General features: G+C 39.9%; 1 protein-coding gene across 2 annotated transcripts in view; it reads right to left on the minus strand.

Moving 5' to 3' along the window:
• Window positions 1-2,710: 2,710 nt before the first annotated feature.
• MCM8 (minichromosome maintenance 8 homologous recombination repair factor) overlaps window positions 2,711-19,545 on the minus strand; it is a 40,217-nt gene continuing 23,382 nt past the window's right edge. For both annotated transcript variants that reach the window (XM_054723786.1, XM_054723785.1), the window contains exons 13-19: window positions 18,103-18,244; window positions 13,740-13,935; window positions 11,014-11,233; window positions 9,992-10,201; window positions 8,291-8,367; window positions 4,692-4,881; window positions 2,711-3,093 (exon numbers count right to left, since the gene is read on the minus strand). In XM_054723786.1, coding sequence (XP_054579761.1) covers window positions 3,001-3,093; window positions 4,692-4,881; window positions 8,291-8,367; window positions 9,992-10,201; window positions 11,014-11,233; window positions 13,740-13,935; window positions 18,103-18,244 — 1,128 coding nt within the window. In that variant the 3' untranslated portion in view covers window positions 2,711-3,000. The remainder of the gene's footprint in view (window positions 3,094-4,691; window positions 4,882-8,290; window positions 8,368-9,991; window positions 10,202-11,013; window positions 11,234-13,739; window positions 13,936-18,102; window positions 18,245-19,545) is intronic.

Below are 19,545 nucleotides of genomic sequence, written 5' to 3' on the forward strand. Positions count from 1 at the left end.
AAAACTTAAGAATTAGCACTACTAGCATGTCTCTAGAAAAATGGAGTTAAATAGGATCACAGTTGAAATTCAGCAGAAAATTAGGGAATGTAGAAATATAGGTTTTAATATAAGCCTTGCATAGCTATTTATTTAAAACTAGAGGCCCGGTGCACAAAATTCGTGCACTAGGGAGGGGGGATGTCCCTCAGCCCAGCCTGTACCCTCTCCAATCTGGGGACCCTCGGGGGATGTCTGGCTGTCGGTTGTGGGATTGGGCCTAAACTGGCAGTCGGGCATCCCTCTCACAATCTGGGACTGCTGGCTCCCAACTGCTCGTGTGCCTGCCAGCCTGATCACCCCCTAAACACTCCCCTGCCAGTCTGATCGATGCCTAACTGCTCCCCTGTCGGCCCGATTGCCTCCCACTGCCCTCCCTTGCCAGCCTGGTCGCCCCTAACTGTCCTCCCCTGCAGGCCTGGTCCCCCTCACTGCCCTCTCCTGCTGGCCTGATCGCCCACAACTACCCTCCCCTGCTGGCCATCTTGTGGCAGCCATCTTTGACCACATGGGGGTGGCCATCTTGTGTGAGGGCAAGAGGGTCAAATTGCATATTACCTCTTTATTATATAGGATAGGTACGTGTTTATCTTTAGTAATAAAAATAACACATCTTAAAATTTATCAGTAACTAAAATGTTAAGCTAAATAAATTGAAACTTTCTGAAAGACAAATTCATTTTTTTGTGTCAGAACTATTTAAACATTAAAAAGTAACTGTGGGGAAGTGGAGAACGGCTGTTGGCAGTCCTGAGGTGGTGCATTATGGCTGACATGCAAAATCTGGTAGAAAGATGGGAGAGGGCGGTAGGCCACCCGAAGGCAGTATCCCATGCCTCTGACATGCACTGTGGATATGGATACAGTGTTCCAAAAGCAAGTGATTGATTACAGAGCTGAAACAGATGGCTACATACACAAGTGTGTCAACACGACTTTGCAAATCAAGGGCAAAATTAATTCCATTACAGTAGCTAACTATAAGAAACTCAGTCTGGTATTTGATGATATGCTTGGCATTGTGGAGATAATAGTAGAGATGTCAAAGTTCAGGTAATGGGTAAAATGCCATCCATTTCCATCAACAAAACAGATGGCTGCCACGTTTACTTGAGGAAGAATTCCTTGGATTGTGAGATAGTGCCAAATCTTCTGAATGTCCTCATTCCTTCAGAAGATGGACACTTTAATGAGTTCCCTGTCGCTGAGCAGTTCAAGACCCTATGGAATGGGAAGGAGTTGGTCACCACAGAGACAGAAATTGCTGGATAAGCAAAATGCCACTGGGTTCTTTGCCCTCTCCCTCACACTATGGGATAAATCTGTATCAAGGTAATTCTTTTGTAGATTTCCTCTACCTTTCTGCTCTTAAACTGCTCCTCTGCTTTGAGAAGCACAGCTACCTGCCTTCACTGAAATATACCTCAGGCTGAGATTTGGATGGGATAGCAGGTCAGCTGCTCTTCTGCAGGAAGGTACAGCCCAGGACTGGTAGGTTTTAGCTTTCAGCCTTTGAGGATTATTTCACCAACAGTCTTTTGGGAGGAATAAAGCAGTCCCCAGGAATTAACAGCTCAGAAAGTTCAAAGTTAATCTTTTCCTAACAATGAGCATGAGGTAGCAAACGGTGGTGTGATTCCAGCTGGTTCTTCGAACAGACTAACTTTTCACTGTTGACAAGTGAGGCAAGGGTTGCACTGGACCACAGGCTGAAGTTTGGCCATCTAGCATTCTAAACAAAATTGTTTCCGCCTGAACCTGAGAGAGTAGGTTCTCCTGTACCAACTGCTGTGGCAGTGCCTGAAACTCATGCCAATTTAAGGAGTTTTGGATCCTTTCTCTGGGATGCCTGCCCAGCACCTTCCTACAGAGATGACTTAAAAAGAAAACCACCACACCATTCTAAGGGATTGCATTCCTTCCTCCTTCCATGCCAGATGCCTGTCATCCATCTTCACTGATGCTCAACAGCTTTTGGATTCTGTCTGGGCACCTGAACAAAGGACTAAAATCTCTAATGGAGACTGGTTTTCAGTCTGATGTAAGGATCTTGAATAGCATTGCTAATGTAAATTTCAGTTTTCCCCTCTAGGACAAACACGTATCAAAATATATGCAACTTGTTTTTGGTGAGAAGAGAGATTAGATTGTCCTATGACTTCTACCCATTTCCTGAGGCCTGTGAAATAAAACTTTACTTAAAGTTATACAAAAAATAGAATAAAATTAATACCAAACTTGAAAAAAAAAAGTTTAACTTACAGTGCACACGGTGTGCTCAGGTGGGAGGAGGTGTCGGGATTTAAAAAAGTAACTGTGAATGCTTCCCCAAGTGGACATTTGGTATGCAGTGGGCTGGCCGGTGGTGTTCAGTGGTTAGATCACTGAAGGGTCCCAGGTTCGATTCCCAGTCAAGGGCACATGCCTGGGTTGCAGATTCAATCCCCAGCCCATTTGGGAGGCATCCAATAGATGTGTCTCACATCAATGTTTCTCTCTCCCCCCCTCTTTCCCTCCTGTCCACTCTCTCTAAAAAAAATCCATGGGAAAAATACCTTTGGGTGAGGAGTAACAAAAAGAAAAAAAACCAAAACAAAACACACACACACACACACACACACACACACACACACACAAAACTTATGAAATATAAGACTAAAAGAAGCCAATGTCACCCCAGTAAATTTAATTTAAAAAAAGAATCAAAGGCAGGTAAAAAATAAAACTATAAGTAATTTATAATTGCATCATTCAGATTAAAAAAATTCTTTTTAAACTACAGAATAAATTGTGAAAATTAACAAATGACTATCACTTTTTAAATTAGTTCAACACTCTTTTCTCATTATATTATTTTTGGGAGGTCATTTTTCAGAACAGTTATTTTTTCTGCATATTCTCCATTCTTGAGATGGCTTTAAAATGCTAATTAACCCAGGAGGTCCTAGCTTGGTAGTCTTTTTACACAGTTTGAAGTTGGTAAACCTTGGGGCCTTTTTTCAAGAGGTAACCTTGCTCATTTAGTGATCCAATAAAATTTTCAAAATCAGCAACCTGGAAGAAAACATCAAGAGTTAGCCCAAACAAAACAAAAAGAGACCACTAAGTAATGTGCAAAATACGATTTTTTAAAATCTCTCAAAATTAAATGTACAATTGTCAAGTTTCTTGGGAAAATAAAATTATTTGTACTTACAGAGAAAACTGTCTACATATGAACTTTGGATTCTATAATGCAGGGAATCTTTTATATTTGTTTTAGCTTTGCGTTCAAAAAAATTTTGACTAATTTTTGAAATTAAGTAGGCAATCTTCCATATATATTGTGTTACATGGCAGAAAAGGGGAAGGAGATTAAGAAGTACAAACTTCTAGTTATAAAATAAGTCACAGGGATGTAATGTATAGCACAGAGAATAGAGTCAATAAGATAACTCTGTATGGTGACAGATGGTTACTAGATTTATTGTGCTGATCACTTTGTAAGGTACATAAATGTTGAATGAATATGATATGTCATCTATAATTAAAAATAAATTAAAAAAATAAACAGCTCTAGCCAGTGTTGCTAAGTGGTGAGAAAGTAGGCCAGCCCTGGTTGCAGTGCAGGTGGGAGGCAACCAATTGATGTGTCTCTCTCAAATCAATGTTTCTCTCTTCCTCTCCTTCCTCCACTCCACTCTAAGAAAAATCAATGGAAAAAATATCCTCAGCTGATAATTAACAAAAATAAATAAAATAATAAACAAAAAAGTCTTATTACATCCTTTTCACTAAACTTTTCCATTGGTAGAGCAGGTGGAACCATGTCCATTTAACAAATGAAGAAACTGAGGTTCAAAGATATTAAGATCACTTGTCCACAAGGGATTGTCCGAAAAACATGTTTTCCAGTAACTATCATGATATTGAGAAACCTTTGAAAAGAAGGTAAAGATAAAAACTTTCTTTAAAGCTATACACAGATAGTTTCATAACTTAAGAAAACAAACTTATTTTTTGTTTTCCAAAATGCCTATTCCATTCTTTTTTTTTTTTTAATCCTTGCCAAAAGGATATTTTGTCCCATTGATTTTTAGAGGGAGAATGAAAGGGAGAGAGGAGGGGGCGGGGAGAGGGGGATAGGGAGGGAGGGAGGGAGGGAGGGAGGGAGGGAGAGAGGGAGGGAGGGAGGGGGAGAGAGAGAGAGAGAGAGAGAGAGAGAGAGAGAGAGAGAGAGAGAGAGAAACATGGATGTGAGAGAGAGACACATCAACTGGTTGGACTGAACCTGCAACCAAGGTACATGCCCTTGACCAGGAATTGAGCCTGCAACCCTTCAGTCCGAGGGCTGATGCTCTAACCACTGAGCAACTAACTGGTCAGGGTGCCTATCCCATTCTTTTAACATTTTATTGATTTTTACAGAGAGGGCTAGAGAGTTAGAAACAACGATCAGCTGCCTCTTGCACACCCCCTACTGGGGATGTGCAACCAAGGTACATGCCCTTGCCAGAATCGAACCTGGGACCCTTCAGTCTCAGGCCGACGCTCTATCCAATGAGCCAAACCAGTTAGGGCCCAAATATTTTGATATTTAAAAGTTCTGTTATACATTAATAAAGACCTGCTGACATTATTATAAAAAAGATTAAGTATTTGGCTTATTATACCTGAATGTTTAGTTCTCTGGCAATCTGCCGAAGTTGATGAAATTGAAATAAATTATTGTAAGTTCTTTCAGCAATGTTGTTGAGAGCAGAAATAAATCTTTTTGCTGTTGACCTATTGCTCATTCCAGAACCATGCTGGGATCGCTCAAAATCCAGGTTCCCAAATTCATCAGAGTACGTTCCCAGCATGCTTAATGGGAGAAGAGGAAAAACAAGGTTACCCAAGGTGGCATGGCTATAGAAATTTTCATCCCAGGCCTCCAGATTATAAGAAAAATGTGGAATTACCATAAGGCCTCATGCAGCAGAGATTTAAACATGTATTTATTGAGTGGCCACTATGAAATTCACTATGGCATTGGCTGGGGCTAAAAATATTTTGGACAGTTACAACTTTTTAAAAAAATATATATTTTATTAATTTTATACAGAGAGAAAGGGAGAGGGATAGAGAGTTAGAAACATCGATGAGAGAGAAACATCGATCAGCTGCCTCCTGCACACTCCCTACTGGGTATGTGCCCGCAACCAAGGTACATGCCCTTGACCAGAATCGAACCTGGGACCCTTGAGTCCGCAGGCCAACGCTCTATCCACTGAGCCAAACCGGTTAGGGCTGGACAGTTACCACTTTTAAGATCTTCTTGCCTATAGGGCAAGAAACAAACTGTAGGTTAAGGCTTACACCTTCAGGAGGTAGCATGGGTGCCCTTCTACACATACAGCATGCTTCTAGTGGCAGCAGAGCGAACACAGTGGCCTCCATGGACAGGCCAGTACCAGCTGAGGAATGAAGAGACAACCAGTAAACTCTCTCCCTACGAGGAAAGGAAGAAAAGGATCTGCAGCTTAGAGCTAACAGAAAATTTAATGGAAGGCATAGACGATTGATGTGAGATCTGCCAGTTTTTTAAGCCTTTAGTGTGTGATATAGGTCAGAGAAAGGGAGATCTGCTCAGTCTCATCTTAATATCATCAAAGCTAGTGCTATTTGTCATAAGTATAGTGTCAGTTACCAGTGTCCACTAATGTGCCAGAACCACATTTGTCACTTTATATAGCCTCACTGCATGCTACCTCAGCACCATCGCTCGTGGCGTTTACACAAACGGAGACCGAGAAGCAGCGTTTAACGGTGCAGCTCCAGGTCTGACTCTAAAGCCCATGCTCTTCCAGCTATGCTATACCACTTCCACTCAGAGCCGGGGACAGCAGGCAGTGTCACCTGGGTCTGACTCCACGCAAGCCCCAGAACAGGGCTCTTAGGTGGAGGGCGGGGGGGGGGGGGGGGAGCTAATCGATTTACTTTCAAATAGAAATTACTTAACACAATCATTTCATCTTTAAGTTAATATATTTTTAGCCTTGGAAAAGTAGATTCTTAACAGATTTATATATTAATTGCTATGAGAGCATATTAAAAAGAACAATTTCTAAATTATTATACACTCACACAAGGGAATATTATGCAGTTGCAAAAAAATAAAGGAAGCTCTTTAGGCACTGATATGGAATGAACTCCAAGATGCACTGTAAATAAAAAAAGCAAGGTATAGAATGTGTGTGGCATGCTACCATTTCTTCAAAAAGAGGGAAAAAGAATACAGAGTTCTGATGGGTATTTTATATCTGAAAGTCACAACACAAAAGATATGTTGCCACCATTGGGGCAAAAGAAGGAAGAAATAGGTAACTTGGTAAACGGGGTAGGAGCAAACTTTTTCCACTGTATGCTTTTTAAACTTCGGAATTTTGAAGCATATGAATGTGTGGACCTATTAAAAATTTTTAACTGAAAAAAAAAAAAAAGATCTAAAATAAGCTTTTGCTTTTATTGAGTAAAAATAATCTATGTCTGCCCAGCTGACGTGGCTCAGTGGTTGAGTGTCAACCTATGAACCAGGAGGTCACAGTTCGATTCCCACTCAGGGCACATGCCAGGTTGTGGGCTCGATCCCCAGTTTGGGACTTGCAGGAGGCAGCCAATCAATGATTCTCTCTCATCATTGATGTTTCTAGCTCTCCCTCTCCCTTCCTCTCTGAAATCAATAAAAATGTATTTTAAAAAAAAATAATAATCAATGTCTTAGGGCAGTGGCGGCAAACTCATTAGTCAACAGAGCCAAATATCAACAGTACAACGATTGAAATTTCTTTTGAGAGCCAAATTTTTTAAACTTAAACTTCTACCGCCACTTCTTCAAAATAGACTCGCCCAGGCCATGGTATTTTGTGGAAGAGCCATACTAAATGGGCCAAAGAGCTGCATGTGGCTCGCGAGCCTCCGTTTGCTGACCACTGTCTTAGGTAGACATACAATCAGTTAAAATATAACCTTTTTTTCTTTTTCACCTTGTAGGAATCATGATCTACCAAATGATATAAAATACAAAGCATTGCCGAAACCGGTTTGGCTCAGTGGATAGAGTGTCGGCCTTCGGACTGAAAGGTCCCAGGTTCGATTCCAGGTCAAGGGCATGTACCTTGGTTGCGGGCACATCCCCAGTGGGAGGTGTGCAGGAGGCAGCTGATCGATGTTTCTCCCTCATCGATGTTTCTAGATCTCTATCCCTCTTCCTTCCTCTCGGTAAAAAAATCAATAAAATATATTTAAAAAAGTAAAATACAAAGCATACAATTTAACAATATTTGTTAACATCCTAAAGTATCTATACTTGGACCCAGAAATAACATTTCTGAGAATTTCTCATACAGGTATACACTTACCCACATATTAAATGTCTTATAGAGATTACTCTTTGCAAAACTGTTTGTAAAAGGAAAAGAATGGAAGGATATTCATGTATCTAGCAATGGGGGACTGCTTAAACTATGATGTATCTAAATAATAGAATACTATCCTACCTAATAAAAAGGTACTATGTAAATTACCATCACTCCACGACGCCCACGATTGGGCCAGCGGGAGGCGCAGGGGGCGGGACTCGGGGTGGCCGGGGTAGCCAATTGGGCCAGCGTCTGCACCATGGCTGTGCTGCGGAACAGAAGGGGCCTCTGGGGCAGCAAGCTCACGTCCCGCCACAGACCATCAAAAGCATGGGAGCTGGGTGCCTGTCTGCTCCGGCACCAGCGGACAGGCACCCAGCTCCCCCACGATCGAAAGCAAAAGCGTGTAGGAGACCCGGGGACCCTACACATGCATGATTCAATCATGCACTGGGCCTCTAGTTTAGCTATAAAAAGAATTCTCTATGTCCTAATAGAAAAAGATCTTGAGATATAATGTCAAATTTTTTAAAAAATATACAGAACAGTGTAACTCATATGCTATTTACAAAAAAAGTAATGGGTGTTTTGGTAAAGGATGGGTAGATGGTAAATAGGATGGGAGCAAGTCTTCTCTAAATATGTATTTTTGAAATGATTTTAGAACTATGTGAATGTATTACCCATTCAAAAAAATTTTTAGTGTCAAAATTACTTCACAAGTTTTAAACTAAGAAAGTATAGTTTGTTCAGAGAAAAATGTGATCCAATGGGCTAAATAAAAACAACTTTGCTTGGCCTAATTAAAATCTATATTTAAGATGGAAAGATGACTGGTACTTCATTTAAAACATTAAAAATTTTAATCTTACCTATATTTCATAATTTCTACTATATCTTCGGCATCTTCTTTGGTTGCTTGCTCTCTCAATTCCAACCTTGCTCGTGCCTGTGAACCATTTTCAGATAACAAAATATAAATATAGGTGTCTCCCTCCCCAAATGCATATCCACTTTAACAGCTGATAACACTTAACTTTCACTCCTTTTCACGTTTAACTGATTTGAAATGATGGGTGAAACGAGAATAAGCTTTGAACAAAGAAAATTTATCCTGAAGTGCCACTAGATTTTTTCTTTATGGGGATAGATAAAAGATAAAGTTTATGGTACAAAACCAGCAAGAGTCAAGGAAATGCATACGCACAAATACCGAACAAAATGATTCTTGATGTTTGCGATTCCATTGGTTCGCATTATCAGCAGTGCCTGAACCAGAACAGTCATCAGTTTGAAAACAGGCATTGACAAAAAAGAAATAATTCATCTCTGTAGATTCTTTTAAACACTGAAAATCAACTGTATGTTAATAAATACTGGTTTTATTATCATTCAGTGTGTATACATTTTTGGGGGACACTATGTATATTTAACATTGTTTGAACAGGTATGTATGTCTTCAGATTTTGTTTATTTTATACAAAAACCGACTTGAAAACCTGAGTATGAAAATAATTACTCATTTAAAATATGGATTAGTGCTCACTTTGGCAGTACATATACTAAAATATGGATTAAAATTTATTTTTATTTACTAACGTATCTTTCTGAGTGTTCATTTCAGAAGATTTGATTATGAAATATACTTGGTTTTTCCTTGTCTTTTACTTTCAGGAAGTCATACCTAACCAATCTGTTAAAACAGTAGTCGGCAAACCCATTAGTCAACAGAGCCAAATATCAACAGTACAACGACTGAAATTTCTTTTGAGAGCCAAATTTTTTAAACTTAAACTTCTTCTAACGCCACTTCTTCAAAATAGACTTGCCCAGGCCGTGGTATTTTGTGGAAGAGCCACACTCAAGGGGCCAAAGAGCCGCATGTGGCTCATGAGCCGCAGTTTGCTGACCACTGTGTCAAAACAACAAAGAAGAGTTGGTAAGATTTTAGAAGCAAAAAGCCCAAACCCTGACTCAGCTAATTTTAACTGCCAGAGTCCTCTTAGCATTCCATAGCTGTGAATAGATGTTATTAATATTAGGAAAATGGGCACTATCCTATGGACCTGTTGTGTATCAAACCAAATAAATACTCAAGGTATTTGACACATTCCATGTTCTCAAATATTCAACTTTAAATCCCAACATCCTTAGTTAATCTAACCACTCTTCACACTACAGGAGTTTCCTAAATGTCATTAAAAAAAAAAACACAAAAAGTTGCATGCTTGGCTGGTGTGGCTCAAAGGTTGAGTGTTGATCTGTAAACCAGGAGGTCACAATTCGATTCCCAGTCAGGGCACATGCTGGGGCTGGGCTGCGGGTTCGATCCCCACTGGGGGGTGTGGAGAAGGCAGCCTATCAATGATTTGCTCTCATCATTGATGTTTCTGTCTCTCACTCCCTCTCCCTCTCCCTCTCCCATGTCAAGAAAAGATCTATTTTTTACAAAAACTTATCTATTTCTAATATCTCCCTGTAAAAAGAAAAACCAAGTCTATCATGCAGAAAATTGAGAGAAACCGTATTACTCCTATCTCCCCTTCCTTAAGAAAATATAAGCTCAAACAAACCTCCGTTAATCGAATCAGAGATTCCAGCTGTCTAGTAGTGATTGGTGAGCTATTTAAACGCTGGCTCTGTTTCCGGAGCTCAAGGTAAAAATCTTGAAGAATCTGAGCAGCTTCTGTGGATAGCCTTGGATAGACATACTGACGAGCGTAACCAATGTACTTTCTCAATAGTTGGTGCGGAATTGGATCTATTGTTTCTCCAGCAACCACCTAACACATGATAAAAAGGTCCAAATTACAAGGACAAGTAGCAACTAAAATCTTTCAATTAAAGTAACTTGTTTAGATAAATATAAAATTTAAGAATTCAAGTAAGCCAAACACACTGTAGTTCTAGCTCTTGGTCTAGTTAATAAAGATTATTTCTAATAAAGTTTACATAAACCCTAGTATCTATCTATATAAAAGTCTAAGCGACCGTCACAACCGAAACAACCAAACGGACGACCGAACAGGCTGCGTGGGGCGACCAGGACGGCAGGGGGGTTAGTGAGGGGCGACCAAACAACTGAGCAGCAGGCTGTGTGGGGCGACCAGGTCGGCAGGGGGATTAGTGAGGGACAACCAAATGACTGAACAGCAGGCTGCGTGGGGCAACCAGGCTGGCACGCGGGGGGGGGGGGGCAGTGGAGGCGACCAAACGACCAAACAGGAGGCTGTGTGGGGCGACCAGGCCAGCAGGGGTTGCAGTGAGGGGCGACCAGGCTGGCAGGGGGTGCAGTTGGGGGTTACCAGGCCATTAGGGGGGGCATTTAGGGGCGATCAGGCAGGTGAGCAGTTAGGAGCCAGGGGTCCCAGATTGCAAGAGGCAGTCGGACATCCCCCAAGGAGTCCCGGATTGGAGAGGGTGCAGGCTGAGCTGAGGGGACCACCCCCCATGCACGAATTTCACGCACCGCGCCTCTAGTTATAATATAAAATATGTTTATGATATGAAAGTTTATATATTACTGCTCTACAGTAACACACTGAACTCTGACATTCAAACAGAAGTGAACTAAATGATTAAGAAGCATTTGTACCTTCAGTCTTTCTGATAATGGTTTATCAGAAACCACTTCAAGTACAGAGGTATTTGAATCTTGACTATTCAGACGAGCTACTGTAGCACTACTAACAGTTCTCTGCTTTCCAGCTCTTATTGCAATTACATGTTCAGAGAGTAAGTGATCATGATCTTCATTTGGAGTGTCTAATAGGATAAAGACCAAATCAAATCTGGATAGCAGGGCACTCCCCATTCTAAAAAGGCATGAAAAAAAAGAAGAAACAATGATTGAAATAAAAACGAGTTCAAAACCTAGAAAACTTGTTTATTACTCAAGTTCCATGTAGAACTTAAAAAAGGTTTTAGACTATAGAAACAAGCTATAGCTTTTGGATAACACAGCTGCCAACTCCAGAGACACTGGCCATGTGCCCTTCAATATGTGCCGTTTTGATGCACTGCCCTCTGGTAGGGTGAGCACACAGCCCTCTCTCCCACCAGCCAAACCACTGAATTGTGTATGTTCTATATTATTACCCATGATCTAGGATCTTTGGATTTTTATGCTAAAATGACACAGTATGACACAGTAGAGGTATCTAGTTAAGGACTTCTTTTATTATCTGTTGCTTCACAAACCCATTAAGTCACTCAAAGTACCTATGCCCATTTAGAAGCAAAAAGCCCATTTTTTCCTTTTCTCTTTTTTATTTATTGATATTTTGAGAAAGAGAAACGCCAATTTGTTCTACTTATTTATGCATTCATTGGTTGCTTCTTTTATGTGCCATGACCGGAAATCGAACCCGCAACCTTCTCACATCGGGACAACACTCTAACCAACTGAGCTATTCAGCCAGAACAAGCCCATTTTTCCTTAAATAAGCATCTAATTAGTCATGACAATAAAAATGCTGCATACTACTTAATCACCTTCTCTGAACCCACCAATGAGATAACTCCTCTGAGTTAAGAAAACTGAATTCCAGAGTGATTAACAAATTTCACCAACATCCCAAAGCAGATTTATGGTACACTAAAACCTAGAATCTATGTCTAAACCTGGAATCTTGTTCAAATGGATCCTTCTACTCTTTCCAATATAGCACTTTGTTATTTTATTAAGAAAAACTAATAAATTGACTTTTTTGGTGGTGGTGATATAAAAATACCTAGAATCTCAAAGTACAATTGTGTATTTTACTGTGAACCATTTCTATATTAAAGGTAATAATTACATTAATAAACATTAGAAAATTAACTTTTTCCCCCAAGAATTTAAGGTTCCAGTTTTTCATATGAGGCATTCTTTTGTCTTTTTCTCCCTTTTGCATCACTTCAGTCTTCTTGCCCCTTCCTATACATTATGTTCAACCTGTACAAACAAATCAGAAGAGAAAGCATATGCGCAAACAGATATAAAGATTGTTTTTGGAATAAAGTGGGATCGTACTACATATATGAGTATATAATGTGCTCTTTTCACTTAACAGTAAAGCATAGATGTATTTCCCTATCATTACTTAGAAAGCGCCTTTCATTCTCATAAGACACTGTACAGTCTTACTATATAATTTAACTACTTCCCTATCAATGGGCATTTTGTTTCCAATCTTTGGCAGTGTTCAACAATGCTGTAACACCCACCCTGTACACCTATCTTTGTGCACTTGTGTCACTATTTTTGTGAGTATAATTCCTAAAAGAACTGGCAGGAACAATGTGTACATTTACAATAGTGATAAACATGCCAAGTTGTCCTTTAAAATGCTAAATTCTCCATCTCCTTGCCAATGATTATTAATATCCTATATAATAAAGAGCTCATATGCAAATGATCATCATGCCCTCACACCCTAATGGCTCAGACACTCAACACTGGGGAGAGAGGAATAGGGACTAATCAGGCTGCGGCCTGGGAGAGGGACAAGCCGCCTGCCCAACTCTCCCCTGTGGCTACAGCTGGCCCGGGTCCTGGGTGCCTGTGGCTGGCCAGAGGGAGGGAAGCCCGGGTCCCAGGTGCCTGCGACCAGCTGGAGGAGGGCACCGTGGGTCCTGGGTGCAGGGCGAGGCAGTTAGGGGCTATCAGGCCAGCAGGGGAGCAGTTAGGGGCGATCAGGCCGGTAGGGGAGCAGTTAGGGGTGATCAGGTAGACAGGCAGAGGTGGTTAGGGGCGATCAGGCAGGCAGAGGTGGCTAGGGGTGATCAGGCAGGCAGGCAGAGGGGTTAGGGGCGATCAGGCAGGCGAGCAGTTAGGAGCCAGGGGTCCCGGATTGTGAGAGGCAGTCGGACACCCCCCAAGGAGTCCCAGATTGGAGAGGGTGCAGACTGGGCTGAGGGGACACCCCCTGCCTGCCCCGCGCTGCACAAATTTTGTGCACCAGGCCTCTAGTATAAAATGTTTGCCAATCTAGAAGATATCAATAGTACTTCACTGTTTTAATATGTAATGTTCAAACATATTTTTATTAAATATATTTTTATTGATGAAGGGAGAGGGAGAGAGAAAGAGAAACATCGATGTGAGAGCAGAACATCAATTGGCTGCCTCCTGGATGCTGGGGATCAAGCCAACAACGCTGGCTTGTGCTGACTAGGAATCAAACCAGCAACCTTTTGGTTTATGGGACAAGTGAGCCACAATCCTTTACTGGAAATTTGTAATGTCTGTGAACTATCCAATATACACTCAATTATCTTTTTCATACTGATTTGTAGGTATTCAATATATTAAAGATATAAATATTTGAAGAGACTTACTTTAAATTCTCAGAGACTGTTTTGGCTTTATTATAATGTCCTCCAACTGGATTTGCAGCAGCAATAATGGAAGTTCTTGCAGGGAGGCTACAAACCATGCCAGCCTTAGCAAGACTAATACTTTGCTGTTCCATGGCTTCTAACAAGGCTTGATGTTGATTTCCCATCTTATCAAATTCATCTATTCCACAAATACCTATAATCACAGTAAAATAATACAGAAAAAAGTGTCCTTTGGTAAAGTTGTAAATTGTAATGGAAATTATTCCACAATAAAAAATATTTCCACTGTTTCCAGCAGTTAAAATTATAAAGTGTCATACAATAAAGAATTCCTGATTTTTTTACAGCAAATAAAATGTCTTATTTAACTACTCTTATGTAATATTTTCTCATTCGGCATTTTCCATAGGGAAAGCACTATTTTATGAGGGTTACAAAAATGAAGAACATATGAAAGTGACCCTCAAGAAGTTTAAAGACTTAAATCTAACAGGTGAGACTTTTAAGATATATACATATTCAAGATAGTATACTTCAACAACTATAAAAGGTATGCATAATTATACAAGATGTTTTCTGGGGGGGGGGGGGAGGAGGTTAAAAGAGAAAGGGAAATCTGGAAAGTTTTTAAGAAAAAAGTGATTTTTGAGCTGTTTTTTTTGGGAATAGTACAGCAGCATAATTTGGAAAGAAAAGCATAATAAAGTCAGAAGTCCTAATGCAGTTCTCAGCAATAAGGAAATCACTTAACCTCTTTAAACAAAATGTGAAGACCTACCACTGACTGAAGGCACTTTATGTGCCAGGTATATTATAGCTGATTCATATGTTACTGGAGATCCTTAAACATTACCTTGTAATACTTTTCCTCCCTTCCTGCCCATACCCTGAGCATCCTGTTAGGTGAACATCTCCAGAGGATGCTGCTCCGTTAAACCCCTTACTTACAACCAAGTAAGCATGCCAGCTCAGAGGTCAGTCCATGCCTCTCTGGAATTGATGGTATTACTGGATATTCTCAATATTACTAGCACAGTGCCTCAGGAGAGGGGACAGTGCAGAAACAAAGTCAAGCTGCTACTTTGACTGCCACTTTTCAAAGTTTTAAAGCATGAGTTGGCAAACTTTTTCTGTAAAGGGGTTTATTTATTTATTTAAATATTTATTTTACATTTTGTGAGCCTGTTACATATTCTTGGGTTTTCCTTTGAAAATAAAACACCCATTTTTAGATATAGACTATACTAAAACAGGGTAAAGGCTAGGTTGACCTGTGGATTAAAGTTCACTGATCCCTGGTTTTAAAGCATTTAACTTTGAAAATTTTATGCTTTCTCTTTTCTTTGGCTACAATTACTAAATCTTGTTGCTTTTTAAAAAATGATCTATTTCATTAGATACTGAAAAAGGGAAATATTACAAAACATCCTACTTCTCCTTTTTTTCCCTGTAAGTGTTCAGTAAAGACATTAGTTGTGTTTGTTTTTAGGATATGAGCTCTGTTGACTAATATTCCTTTGTATTTTAAAAATGCTACTTTTTAATTTATCGATTTTAGAGAGGGAGAGGGAAAGGAAGGGGGGAAGGAGAGGACAAGAGGGAGGGGGAGGAAGAGAAGAGAGAGATTCCATGCATCCATTGGATGATTCTTATATGTGCCCTGACTGGGATCAAACCTGCAACCTTGGCATATCAGGACAATGCTCAAACCAACTGAACTACTCCTGCCAGGGCAACAGTGCTATATTTACCATCATAGTGTTTGGCTTCTCTACCTATTCCACATCTTAAATCACATTGGCTATCTGTATAGCTAAACCCCATATCACCTTCAATTTGTAATTAATGGAAAGTTTGACAGTTTCACAATAAGTATCCTTTTCTTATTTATTATTTTCTTCACCTGGTGACTGGTAAAAATACTGTCACTTCTAATGAGCAAATATTTATAAATCCCTTCTATATATCTTATTACTAGGAGCCCGTTGCACGAAGTTTCGTGCAATAGACTTTTCCTTCACCTGGCTGCCAGCACCAGTATTCCGCCAGCAGCAGTTTTCCTCTGGCCACCCGCCTTTCAGAGCGCCTCTCACCAGCATGATCGGCCCTCCGGAGAGGAACTCCAATCGTGGGCGTAGCGGAGTGATGGTAATTTGCATATTACCATTTTATTAGGTGGTATGATGATGATGATGATGATGACGATGTTCTAGGCATGTGGGATATAGCACTAAAAAGACAAAATTATTTGCCCTTGTAAAGCTTACAATCACTTGGTGTAGGGAGCCAGACTATAAAAAAGTAAACCCTATAGTATATTAGAAGGTAGTAAGTGTTACAGAAAAAAGGTAGAGTAGGGTAAAGAAAATAAGATCTGATGATGGCAGTGGGGATTAGAATTTAAAATATGGTATATAGGGAAGGCCTGCTGGGATCAGAACATTTGAGCAAAAAATTGAGGGAGGAAAGGGAACAAGCCTTGCAGACATATCTGGTGTAAGACCGTTTCATACAAAGAGAAGAGCAAACACAAAGGTCCTGATGTAGGACTGTGATGTGCGTGGTGTACTGGTGGTGACCATGGTATATCAAGGAGGCCATTGTAGCTGGAAAAGAGGAAGTAAGAGGGAGGTAGAAGGTAATGAGGCAGAAGAGGTAATGAAAGGCCAGAATGTGAATGACCCTGGAACACTACCAATACTTGGGCTTTCACTAAATGAGACAGGAAGTTACTGAATAGTTTTGAACAAAAGAATAAAGTGATCTAAGTTGTTTTTTTTAAAAAATATATTTTATTGATTTTTTTACAGAGAGGAAGAGAGAGGGATAGAGAGTTAGAAACATCGATGAGAGAGAAACATTGATCAGCTGCCTCTGGCACGCCCCCTACTGGGGATGTGCTCGCAACCAAGGCACATGCCCTTGACCGGAATCCAACCTGGGACCCTTGAGTCCGCAGGCCGATGCTCTATCCACTGAGCCAAACCGGTTTCGGCGAAGTGATCTAAGTTTTAATAGGATTTCCCTGCCTTCTTAAAAATAGGAAAGGCAAGGCTAGTCATAGGCATGCTGAGAGGAGATCACAGTAATCCATGTGAGAGGTGATGGTACCTTGGATCAGGGTAGTAGCAATGGAGAAAAGGTTGGCTATTTAATATATAGTCGACCCTTGAACAACTCAGGGATAGGGGCGATGGATCCCTGTGCAGTCAGAAATCCGCATATAATTTTGACTCTCCCCAAATTTAACTACTAATAGCCTACTGTTGACCAGAAGCCTACCCGATAGCATAAATAGTTGATTAACATATTTGTGTATTATACGTATTATATACTGTATTCTTACAATAAAATTAAAGAAAAGGAAATTTATTAAGAAAATAAGGAAAATACATTTACAGTACTGTATGTATTTATTGGGGGGAAAATCACTTATAAGTGGACCCATGCAGTTCAAACCATGATATTCAAGGGTCAGCCGTATTTGGAAGATAGAGCCAACAGGATTTGCTGACAGACTGGATGTGAGTATGAGAAAAGTCAAAGATGCTCTTCCGTTATGAGCAACTAGAAGAATGGAATTGTCACCTACTGAAATGAAGACTGTAAGAAGAATAGATTTGAAGAGGAAGAGCAGGATCTTGGTTTTGGACATGTTAAGATTGAGAGAGTTGCAGAAATATTGCATAGGCAATAATATATGCCAGGAGTTCAGGGGAGAAGAAATATAAATGTGGAAATTTTCAGCATATAGATAAGTAAAGCCATGAGACTAGAATAAGGTCACCATGAAACTAAGTATAGACCAAGAAAAAAGGAACAAAAGCTAAGCATCCCGAGGTGCCAACCAGCTAAGAGGTTAGAGAGATGAAGAACAAGTAAAGACCGAGAAGAAAAGGTAAATGAAGAAAGAAAACCAGAAGAGTGCAGTGTCCTGGAAACCAGCAGATAAAGCATTTCCTGGAGGGGGCAGTGATCAGCTGTGCCAAACATGGCTCATGGGTACTGGATTTAGAAATGTGGAGGTCACTGGCAAACTGGAAGGAATAAATGACTTTAACTGGACTGGAATCTGGACATAGCCTGACAAATTCATAGGAACATGTTTTTCGAACAGGTTAAAGCATCACAACAAGAAATTTAGGTAACAAAGCTCAATTGAAGATTCGTTCTTGCTTAGCCCTCTAATTGGATTTCTTATAAACCATCAGTCAAATCTTTCTGGCACTCATTCTCAACACCCTGATTGGGTCAGTGCTGTCCAAATGACTCTTGAACAGAATATAAAGAAACTGACTAAAAAGGAAAAGGCTTAAAGAAAACCACAAACCCAGAATTATTATTATCTTTGGTTTCTTACCTTGATCACCAAGAACCAGGGCACCAGCTTCCAAAGCAAAATCTCCTGAGGAATTGTCTTTTGAAAGAGTTACAGTCAAACCAGAGGTGGTCGTGGTATTACCACAAACATACACACCACGTGGAGCAACGTTGCATACTGCCTGAGGAAACAAAAAGTTTAAGAGAATCAGAGAAAGTAAATAGCTAATACTAATTGCTCACGAATGTTAATTACATGCCATGTATTCTCCTAAGAACTTTACCATACAATTTTTACCACTATGGTAAGAGGAAGGTATTATTGCATCCCCATGTATTGATGCAGAAACCCACGTCTGCAGAGAGAGTAACTCACACAGCTATGAAGGTGTGAAGTCAGGAGTCAATCAAACCCAAGCAGCCTGATTCAGATGTCTGTGGTCATGTGAATACACATTCCATTTTATGCTTCATTTTCAAGTTCAACTAGCAAAAATTTGAGTACCAATTTTAATCTCCAAGGATCCAATGCTTCTTTAAACATCAAGTAATAAAATGGCTCAATGATGCCTGCCTTCTGAGTAAACAATCTATGGCAGTTCACAAAAGTAGTCAAATAGCACTACAATTAAAAGCATGGACCTTCAGTCAAGCAGACCCGTTTTAATCCTGACTCTACCATGTACCGGGTGTGTTGCTCTAAAACTTCTCGAAGCTTCAGCTTCCTTAGGTTTTATCACATACTGTCCTGAGGAATAAATGATATCATGTATGTTAAGGCACTTAACCTGGTACCTGGCACACAGTAAGTGCCCAATTCAAGGCCACTTTACATGGCTTTGCACTGTACAACTCCAGGAGACCAATGTCAGTGTGATCTGGACTTGCGCAGTGCATGACCCAATACCTATGGTGCCTTGCTTATAAACAGCAGCTATAATTATTTTTATTACTTGTAATTCCTTACATGTTAGTCTGAATAGGACAGTTTACTAAATGGTCAGAGGAAAAGGAGATTAAAAATACAAAGTAACTGACTCATAACTGTTAGTGTTAGCCTAATTTTTTTGTTTTGTTTTTATTTCAAGAAAAATGATTTTAAATGCTACATGCAATAAACCTTAATATTTCAAGAAAAACTACCTTAAATATGTTATACGCAATAAACAATATATCAAGAAAAATGATCTTACATATAATATTACATGCAATAAACATTAATATATCAAGAATAAAAGGATTTTAAGTATGATAATATTACCAAAACTGTACTAACATAGTATGGTATCACAAAAGTTGTAGGAAATATTAAAAATCTGCAAATAACAGGATTACTTCTATTATATTCTAGAATACTAGCGGCCCAATGCACAAAATTCGTGCAAGGGGCTCAGCCCTCACAGTCCCGGCTTCGTCCAGAAGGTCATCCAGAAGGTTCTGCTGTTTGGTCTAATTAGCATATTAGCTCTTTATTATATAGGAT

Source organism: Eptesicus fuscus, chromosome 12 (assembly GCF_027574615.1).
Source record: "Eptesicus fuscus isolate TK198812 chromosome 12, DD_ASM_mEF_20220401, whole genome shotgun sequence".
Lineage (NCBI taxonomy): Eukaryota > Metazoa > Chordata > Mammalia > Chiroptera > Vespertilionidae > Eptesicus > Eptesicus fuscus.